Raw genomic sequence first — 10,505 nt, forward strand, 5'->3', positions numbered from 1 at the left:
CAAAATTAATCACCTCACTTTTTTTGAGTGAAATTAATCACCTCACTTGATGTTGTAAAATCAAACACTGGGTATATTACTCAAAATCTTCAAACACTTTCCGGCCCACGTACGTACGTACCCGGAAGGCAGCCCGTCCCTCTGTGCAGCCCAACAACGGCCCATTCGCACGGCGATATCAGGTAGGGTTTTACCCCCAGTCCCCACCCCACCCCACCCCACCCCCACCTTCCATCGCGCGGCGACCGGCACCGGCGGCGACTCCACCACCACCAACAGCAGCAGCACCAGGCCGGCGAACCAACCCAGCCCATGGCGCCACCGACCCGCGCGTCCGCGAAGCAGCCGAAGCCGGGGAGGGCCCTGGGGCGGAGGGGCATGTCGCGGGCCGAGGCGGCGGCGGCGGCGGACGCGGCGGCGAGGCGCTCGGCGGCGGCGCGGGAGTGGCGCGTGTGGGGCGAGTGGGCGATGGGCGCGGCCAAGGTGGCGGCGCACTACGGCTTCATCCCCCTCGTCATAGCCGTCGGCGTGATCAAGTCCGACCCCAAGCCCTCCCTGTTCCAGCTCCTCGCCCCGTTCTGATCGATCCCCGCCCCCGTCCGTCCGATCGAGAGATGCAACAGTCAGTTGTGTCCGTGGTAGTTAGTTATGTCATCATCAGTAAAACTTGCTAGAATTATCTGTGCTGCGCCTGCTATTCTGCTCTGGATCAAATTGAACCTGAATCGCTGTTACATAGTAGTAGTATAAATTATAAAATTTCGGTGATGTTTGGATGATGTGATTGATGATATCCGTGTGGATTCTGGATTGTGATGTGGGTGTGTGGATCTTGGTGGCTGCGTCGCTTGTGAAAAGGCGATCCTTTTTGCGTCCTCGTGTGATGCTGTGGGCATGACATGCAGTAGGATTTGTGTTCTCTGTTCATGTTCTTCAGGCAAATCATCAGAGGGGTGCCATATGATCTGGATGCCTCTCGGTAATCGCTGTCTCTGTTTTCATCAATGATTTCAAAGTTTCACTGGGCATGCTTCTGTTGTTGGCCTTGCATCTTTTCAGCAATGGGCTCACAGTGGGTAAAAATTTTCAGGTAGAATCACTACTTGTGTTTCATATTTTACACACATATCTTGCATTGTTCATCCAAGTTGGTACGTGTATACCCTGAGCTTGCTTTTATGTGATCTTTGTTATCGTCGCCCCTCTTTCAAGATTCGTAAAATTGCTGCTGGTATTTCCGCACTGCTGTTTTACTGACAGCTGGCATCTCATATCTGTGTTTTTGATGGCTGCCATGCGAAATGTCAATCTGGTGTGGTGCCTGCGCCCTACCTCTGCAATGTGTCATCTTTGCAATTTCGTGGATCTTAAGCAGAAGAGTGTTGTTTGGTACCCAATTTGTAATCAACGTAGCCTGTGATCCATAATGGGCTCTGTTCTTCATTTTACACTCTGGCACCACACCAGGAAAATACAAGGAAATAAGTGCAGAGCGTTTTGGAAGCTGCAGCTTGCACGCTGGCACTGTTCTTCGTTTTGCACGCTGCCTTACAGTTAGCCACGTGCGTCAGTGTTCCATCCGATTTTAGTGTTGTTGAAGTGTTTTCCTTTAGCACGGCACTGTTCATCGGTGTCATTCGTTCAAGAATTGGAGAGTTTTAGGTTGTTAGCATTGTCTTGACGACTTGACCTTGTTTATCCAAGGTCGGTGTTATATGTATTTCCCAAGCTTTTGGTTATATCAGCCAACTTTCAATTGCAGTAGGCTTCATGATTTTTTTTTGTCAGTTCTACTAATGGTGGTCTTTTCTCAACTCTCGAGATCTGTCCATGGTGCAGAACCTGGTTATGGTTGGGATTGTCAAAAAGAAAAAAACTAGTTATGTTTGGAATGTCAATATTGTTAACTCCCTTTGATTGTTATTTACTAAACAACTTTTGTTATATTGAAGAATTCCACCAATTTCCTGTAATTTGTGTGCCGGATGGGTTGGATCTCATTTGCTTCAACGGAACATATTTGCTGACCAGTTTAACTGGTGATGATCAGCTTTCATTCTTCTGAATAAAAGAACGTGATCGACGTGTTAATGTTGTTTTCAAGGAGGAAAAGAGTTTGAAGCCATTTTCCACAAAGATTTTTTTCAAAAAAAATGCTTGTGCAACCTTCCATGTCTCCAAAATGTATTAATCAAACAGAAAAACAGGAACTGTAGAGTCAGCATGTCCAGGCTGCTGGTTAAAGCATGACAATATATTCCAGTTAATCCAAGATTGAATACGAACATGTCCAGACTGCAGGTTAAAGCGTGGCAACATATTCCAGTTAGTTATGTCATCGGTAAAACTTGCTAGAATTCTCTGCGCTGCACTGCTATTCTGCTGGGAATCAAATTAAACCTGGATCGATATATAGATATAAATTATGGTGATGGTTTGTGATTGATGATATCTGCTGCGTTGTCATGTGGGATGTGGATTTGGTCAGTGCCTGCCTTCATGTGAAAGGTGATCCTTTTGCCTTCACTAGTAGGGATTTTAGTTCTCTGTTCTTCCTTCTTGGGGCAAATTATTAGTGGGTTGCGACTGTGCTCTGGATGCCTGTTGGTAATCGCTAGAATTGCAAATGTCTGTGACAAATCTCGCGTTTTTGTCAATCTCATGCTTCTAGGGTTCTTGCATCTGTTCAGCAGTGGGCTCTCTGTTGGTAATTTTTCAGGTGAAATCACTTTTGGTGTTCCATAACTGGAGAGTTTTTGGCTGTGAGCATACATACCTCACATTTGTTCATCCAAGGTGTTATCTGTGTATCCTGAGCTTGTGGTTGTTGGTCCTTACTTTTATTTTGTTCTTTGTTATCGTCGGCCCTCTTTCAAGGTTCATACTATTGCCACTGCTATTTCTGCAATTCTGTTTTACTGGGAATCATAAGTATATTATGGGACGGAGGGAGTATTTCCCAAGCTTTTGGTTATATCAGCTGACTTTTAGTTGCAGTCAGCTTCATGATTTTTGGTCTTGTACTGTTAGCAATCTTCTCTCGACTCTCGAGATTTGTCCACGTGCAGAACCTGGTTATGGTTGGAGTGCCAATGTTGTTAACAACCTTTGATTGATGTTTACTAAACAACTTTTGATATATTGAAGATATTCGCTGACCAGCTCTTTTTCTTAACTGGTGATGATCAGTTTTCATTTTCCTGAATAAAAAAACGCGATTGACGTGTTAATGTTGTTTTCAAGTACAAAAAAGAGTTTGAAGCCATTTTCCACAAAGTTTTTTTTTAAAAAAAATGCGTGTCTTGAGGATAGGAATGTGCAAATAACCTAGTTACGTATACATTCCACATCGCTGACTACCTCATATAATTGTGTGCAACCTTCCATGTCTCCAAAATGTATTAATCAAACAGAAAAACGGGAACAATACAGTCAGCATGTGCAGACTGCAGGTTAAAGCATGGCAATATATTCCAGTTAATCCAAGATTGAATACGAACATGTTGAATGCTAATCGCTGAATACAGCCCATACTGATTATAATATTCTGTAACATGATTGATATGGCTGTGCATGACACTTATTTTCTTTTCATGACATTTTCAAGGATATCAACCACGGTGAAATATATGTATAACATAGAAAGATCACCATTGGAATTTATTAATTCAACTTTGCAGTTTGCAAACCAAACGGTAAGCAACACAAGGATATCAACCACGGTGAAATATTTATTTACAACGCAAATGCTCACTGCATAAACAAACTAACTTGGTACATACATGCGAAAGCAAAACATGAACGAAAAAGTAGAGCAAAGCAATTTCTGCACTGCATGATTTTAGGAACTACAGACAAGTTGCAAGGAAAGCTAGAATTAAACTAAGCGACGGCATTATGGAATCAAGGAATGGAACTATGGAAGGTTATACAGCAGCTGCTGAAACGGCGGTTTTGAGTCTTTTGACGTCGTGTGCAGGTGAACGGGAGACGCTATCCACGACAGGATCGACCGATGCAGGAGCCTTTTCTTCGTACGCCGCATCGTGCACGCCGAGAGCGGCGCGGCCAGACGGGTCGAGGAGCTTGGACCAGGCGGCGTCCCATTCGACAGCTTTAGCGGTGCTGCATGCGACGCTGGGGCCCCCTGGCACCGTTAGCCTAGCAGCATTCTGCACATTTGAAACGTTGATTTAAGTTTTACTATGCAGATGAAATAGCTCAGAAATATCATGATGAGATTAGAGGCTGGATGTGGCTTCTGGACCTTGGGATAGAATTTCTCGAACACAGTCCTGTAATAGTAGGCCTCTTTTGTTGTGGGTGTGTTGTCAGGGTAAACGAAGCTAGCGTTCGTCATCATGGAATCCGACACCTGAACATGAATAGGAGAAACTGTCAATTCTGATGGGGATAAAGTGATACAAAACCAACTTAAGTCAAATAAAAACAGCTAGCAGCTTATGAATGGTTTGACAAATAAAAGATGGTATACATGTGCATTAGCATGGTCCTTCAATCCATCAATCCAACTGTACCCAACACCATCGCTGAATTGTTCCTTTTGCCTGTAAAGAATGTGCTGTTCACAGAAAATAAATCTTTCTTATGAGCATACAAGCAAGCTTTGCACAAGTAACAGAGCAAGTATAGCACACTAAAAAGATGAACTTATCCAACCTTGGGTAAATAGGGCTTCTCCTCATCATCAAATGCATTACGCAGAACCCATTTCTCGATCCGGCCAATATCACGTCTTATCTATTTTTTTTCAAGATGATAAAGATAAGAAGATGGTAATGCTAGTTATAATAAATGAATAGAGCCAGAGTGAGATTACTGTATTATCACACGAAAATACATACCATCTTACATTCAGGATCCAGGTCCATTGCTACATTGATAAAGCTTTTGTCGAGAAATGGAACGCGGGCCTCAAGACCCCAGGCAGAAGTTCCTTTGTTCGCTCTCAAACAATCATATAAATGAAGAGCTTTTATCTAAATGTGTCAAAACAACTCTAATAAATTCATCAACTGGCCATGTTGTGCATATGCACCAAGAAAAAACGAAAGAGCAATTCTGTCTTTGTTTACCTTCCTACAGGTCTCCTCATGGAGTTCCTTCTTGTTTGGTGCCTTATGAAAATAAAGATAACCACCAAATATTTCATCGGAACCTTCTCCTGAAAGAACCATCTTCACACCCAATGATTTGATTTTCCGAGACATTAGAAACATTGGGGTACTTGCTCTAATGGTTGTTACGTCGTATGTCTCGATGTGGTAAATAACTTCTTCCAATGCATCAATGCCCTCCTGGGATTTCGTCGGATGAATTAATAACTACAAAATGACCCTTCCTCTATGCAAAGGACAAAAAAATGAACCTGCACTGTGAAGTGTAATTCATGATGGACAGTGCCAAGGTAGTCAGCAACTTCCTTAGCAGCTTTAAGATCAGGAGAACCCTACAAAAAATGAAACGTGTTAAGTTTCAGTCCTATTGTATCCTCTGCCTGTATCACTCAACTAAACATTCCTCCTTTTTTTATAAAAGATACTCATAAGAGCAAGAAAACACCTTAAAATTTGAAAGATGGCCTAAAGTGATTCTCAGCAATGAGGATAGACCAGTAAACAATACTGGGAAATGTACCTTCAAACCGATGCAAAAGGTGTGCAGTTGGTTTCCCCACTGCCTGACAACTTTTGTTTCTGCCAAGTGCCGTGAAACAACAGAAGCCACCAAAGAAGAGTCAAGTCCACCAGACAAGAGAACGCCAAATGGCACATCAGTCATGAGCCTCTTAATAACAGCCTGCGAAATTTGCAATTCATCTAAGAAAATATAGTAGATGATATACATGAAGAAACTTCTTATGAAATATACCATCAGACACAATAACTTATTTATACTCTGTACATACTTAATAACAAATTAGCATGGTTTTGAATAACATGCCATCTATCTAAGATCTTAATACAGAGATCATTGCACTAAGACATAAATGTGATTGCAAGAGAGCTGCAATAACCTATTACTCCCTCCGTTCCTAAATATAAGCCCTTTAAGAGATCCCAATACAGACTACATTTGGAGCAAAATGAGTGAATCTACACTCTAAAATATGTCTATATACATCCGTATGTAGTCCGTGTTCAAATTTCTATAAGGGCTTATATTTAGAAACAGAGGGAGTATTACTCATGAATTATAAACCAGGGTATTCCAAACAAGCATCGCCTAATCAGAGGCATCGATACATCATATCAACATGAAGCAAGAACAGATTAGCATGAAATAACTATAATAAATGTATACTTTATGCATCAAAAGGTACGAAAATGTAACAGAGAGCATAAGGAAAGGTGTGACCTTCTCGAAACTCTCTCGGATGAGGAGAGGATCATAAGGGGTTGAAGGAATGCTTTCTGAAAACCATGGGGGGTTGTACCACCTCCTTAGGCCACCTAGGATAAATGTTAGAAAACAGATTACAAGGCTAGACCAATGGATATCTGAAACAACTACAGTAGCTTATACTATTTTGCTTTCCGAGTTTGCAAATCTACATTTCTGGTATAATGCCTGATGAGATCATCAATTTTTCACAAATTCAGTAAGTCATTTGAACCTGTTTTGCTTGAGTACAAGTGTCCAGGGGGGAACGATATGAAGCGCTCGCAATCATCACTCAATGCCTTCATCTCTGAAGAAAACCATACTGACCCTGGAATAACAATGAACATACAAATTAAGGCATAGTAGCAACTACATAGATGCATAGAATTGTGCCAAGTTGTAACAGATACAAACACTACAGTACCTACTTGTTCCAGAACGATGTACTTGCAATTACAAACAACCAGCTATATTTTTCAACAGTTCACAGAACTCAGAATCTTTGGCATAGCTAACTCCATATAACAAATTTAACAGTCAGCTTGGGAAACGTTGTGTCTATCCACATCTTTCCCATCAGACATTCAAATTGCACACTAACATAGGCATCACAACCTAGGCACTCCCTTAGTCTGGGTATACAAGATAATTTGGTTGGCCAAATATTTGACCAAAAAAACAACCCTACGATATGTGAGTTCTGTGACACAAAATTGATACCGTTTGAGTCGAATTCAAAAGCTTGTTCCTATGATTGTGATTCTGTAACTAGTAACAAATATTATGGAAAAAAAATGTCAATATGTCTTATATATCCAGATAGTGAGTGGCACCTCTTTATTCTAGTTATCAAACTACAGGTGGTGAGAGACAGCACTCAAGATTTTGTGGGATGTGAGCCCATGATAAAAAGGGCAACCTGGTGCATGTAGCTCCCGCTTGCGCAGGGTCCAGGGAAGGGTCCGACCACTTTGGGTCTATAGTACGCAGCCTTTCCCTACATTTCTGTAAGAGGCTGTTTCCAGGACTTGAACCCATGACCTCATGGTCACAAGGCAGCAGCTTTACCACTGCGCTATTATCTTTTAATTTTTTTTGCAAATTAATTGGCCTTGTCCAATCCTATTCTAAGGAAATAGGCAAGCGGTGATATATCTACTTCTAATCTCAAACTGAATTTAAATGGGCCTACATGCAACCTGTTTTTCTCCTCCTCGTAATACATGGATCGACCACTGAAACAGTTGCATGACCAAGCAAACCAATACCAAAAGTCCAGGCCAAGATAAATTTGGGAGGAAAAAGATAATAACTTCATGTTCATGATTTTGATCAAAGGGACAAAGTGTCTATAAGAACAAAATCTTTGCATACCATCAAGACCCCAGCCCATGTATAAAGGACAGATACCAATAGCATCGCGTGCAGCGATGAAGCTTTTATCACGTGTGTCAAGAAGCACAAACGAGAACATGCCATCCAACATATCCACAAATTCTTCCCCATATTCCTCATACTGTGAAAACAATATAGTTCGAAATACAAATGTTAACAAATAAAATATATGCACTGGAGGACGATGCTTAGGTAAAGACCATAAAAAGTGTTGGCAGAAGCCAAGCTACACAATAGGACACCAGAAGAAACTGAACATAGAGAAATAAGAGTACAAACTTACTAGGTAAGCAATAACTTCACAATCACTACCAGTTTGGAACTGATGAGATTTCAGCTTAGCTTTCAGTTCTTCATGATTATAGATCTCACCATTCACCTGGAAAAGTCAAACAGACAAGATGTGGTTAAAATAAAAGAAAAGAACAAAACATATTTTCTCAATTGGTACAGAAATATAGTGGATAAAAGGTCGTGTCTCAGTCTCTCAGAGATGCAATGAGCAGAGATTGGAGACAACATTTATAAAATCCCATCACAAAATTATCCACAAAGAAATGCTAGTTACCAAAAGCAGAATAGTGAGACAATATCATATGTTATACATGGAAATGAATCATAAAAGCACAGATAAGAAAAATGAAAACAGTAAAACGGCATTCTCACTGCAGATACTGACCGTCACAACAACTGTTTTGTCCTCGTTGTACAATGGCTGGTCTCCAGATGTAGGATCAACAATAGCCAACCGCTGGTGTGCAAGATAGCAATCCTCAAAGCTATGTATACCACTCCAATCAGGGCCTCTGTGCCGTAATCTATGAAAAATGGTAGAGTAATTCAGTGGGTGCATAAGATTTTATATACTGAACCATGTGTGACCTAAGGACATTTGAATAACAAGCAGCGCACAGGAATTTTAGTTCACTGTAGTACAGAAGATGTCTGAATCCAGTTTAATCTAATGCAACTTTGTGTTGAACAACAAGTCAACAGCTCAGTCTAATCTAAGGTGCAACCTTGAAAACTGTTACCCCACGACCGTGCAGTTCCTGAAGAGGGAGAAGTTGCACAGACTAAGTGATAAGACATAGCAAAAGAAACAGTCCTAATTCTGCATAAAAATATTCCACACTTGTGCACACACACATTGCAGAGGCGTTGCTACAGATACTACATTTCTCATAAAATTGAAATCTCTGGCATTTAGGTATATGCAAGATCACACAAGTGAAGCACCTCATTAGGTCACCCAAATGCCCCTAGAGTCCAAATTATCATTTCTCATAAAATTGCAAACCTCAACAGACACACGCCTATATACTGTACACTACACCCCATTCCGTAAACCCAGAACCTTGTGGTTCCTGAGGACGTAGACACGCCCCAGCAATCAAGGCACTCTCCCCCGAAAGAAAGAAGCAATCACGCACCACAAGCTCGCTCACAAACAATTTTATTTACAAAGTTGGCCACAATTTCCCTCACATATTAACAACTCATCTAACACAAACTCATGAATATGTCAACACCAAATTATATATCCATCTAACACAAACTCATGAATACATCCAAATAGCTTTCCCATCAAATAATAATGACAATGATGTCAAATAACTAAAAATGGTAAATAAAGCGAGAGCGACATCACAAGGCCAAAGTGGACGCACATCTCGCCTACTACTCCAAACCGCACAAATCCGCCGCCAACTTCAACTCAGAACCTCCGAGACGGGCTAGCGCGCACGGGGCACAGGACCAAAGACACAGGGGGGTGGGGGGAGGGGGTTTGAGACGGCGGGGCGCGTTACCGGCGGGAGAGCTCGATGATGCGGGAGCGCTTGGCGAGGGAGACGTCGCCGACGCCGAGGACGGCGAGGATGCCACACATGGCGGCGGCCGGACGGCGGGACCTGCGCACCGGCGAGCTCCGAAGGTGATTTGACTAATCGCGAGCTCCGAAGGTGATTTGACTAATCACCGGCGATGCCCCGACTAGTACGGACGGGCGACGGCGACGGCGCCGGCGGCGACGCAGGCGCAGGTGGTGGTGGGGGGTCAGGTACGGCGTTCTACGGCGGCACGGTGGTGGTAGAGCAGCAGGGAGGGGGCTAGGAGAGATGCGCGTTTGGGGTTCGTAGCGGGCCAGGCCGATCGCGCAGATTCGGCCCACGAGGCCCCTACTTTGCCACATTGAATGTAATTATATGTAATTTTTTTCTTAATCTCACTTAGGTGACAATTTTATTTGAGAAAAGAAAGAATAATTACTCGGGCAAGACTTGTTCGCTAGTTAGCCTACGACTGAACCCCCAAAAAAACCCTATGATTGAACCTGTTGCAGTGGCTCTTCTTCTCCCCGTAAAAATGAACGTCGTATTGGAGAGAGAAAGGAAAAAAGATAATGAGTGCACTTGTCGCTGTGGAAACTCCGCGGTTTTGGTACAACCTAGAAAGCCGATAAGAAGTAGAACCAAGAAAATAGAAAATAAATTGGTAGAGAAAATAACCCAAAAAATTAAGTTGAATATGTATAAAAATGGAAATGTTATTTAGTTGATGTCAGTTTGTTCGCCCCTCCTAGCAAACACGTTGGTTGCTGTTAGATCTCCTGACACAAATCACAACACAAGGTTGGTGTCATACAGCAATGTGTGTGGTTACACTTGCTATATGTGATTAAATTTTGGGACAAAAAATTATAG

The 10,505-nt window shown here is 42.3% G+C and overlaps 1 protein-coding gene across 1 annotated transcript; it reads right to left on the reverse strand.

The window, feature by feature from the left end:
- Nucleotides 1-3,634: 3,634 nt before the first annotated feature.
- Nucleotides 3,635-9,947, reverse strand: LOC123148443 (asparagine synthetase [glutamine-hydrolyzing] 2). The gene is made up of 14 exons (XM_044567879.1): nucleotides 9,612-9,947; nucleotides 8,480-8,618; nucleotides 8,084-8,179; nucleotides 7,780-7,921; nucleotides 6,638-6,733; nucleotides 6,379-6,473; nucleotides 5,659-5,820; nucleotides 5,390-5,470; nucleotides 5,097-5,318; nucleotides 4,866-5,000; nucleotides 4,681-4,761; nucleotides 4,496-4,582; nucleotides 4,268-4,375; nucleotides 3,635-4,172 (listed from the first exon to the last, which is right to left on the reverse strand). The coding sequence occupies exons 1-14, from the start codon at nucleotides 9,689-9,691 to the stop codon at nucleotides 3,927-3,929; spliced, it is 1,770 nt and encodes a 589-aa protein (XP_044423814.1). The 5' UTR covers nucleotides 9,692-9,947; the 3' UTR covers nucleotides 3,635-3,926.
- Between the last annotated feature and the right edge of the window lie 558 nt (nucleotides 9,948-10,505).

This window comes from Triticum aestivum, chromosome 1B (assembly GCF_018294505.1).
Source record: "Triticum aestivum cultivar Chinese Spring chromosome 1B, IWGSC CS RefSeq v2.1, whole genome shotgun sequence".
NCBI classification, from domain to species: domain Eukaryota; kingdom Viridiplantae; phylum Streptophyta; class Magnoliopsida; order Poales; family Poaceae; genus Triticum; species Triticum aestivum.

Excerpts from the sequence above, each read along its gene's own strand:
- LOC123148443 (XM_044567879.1), bottom strand. The coding sequence starts at position 9,691 with ATGTGTGGCATCCTCGCCGTCCTCGGCGTCGGCGACGTCTCCCTCGCC. Across the intron at positions 7,922-8,083 it reads GTGAAGTTATTGCTTACCTA|TATGAGGAATATGGGGAAGA; the intron begins GTAAGTTTGTAC and ends TTGTTTTCACAG. Across the intron at positions 5,821-6,378 it reads TCCGAGAGAGTTTCGAGAAG|GCTGTTATTAAGAGGCTCAT; the intron begins GTCACACCTTTC and ends CAAATTTCGCAG.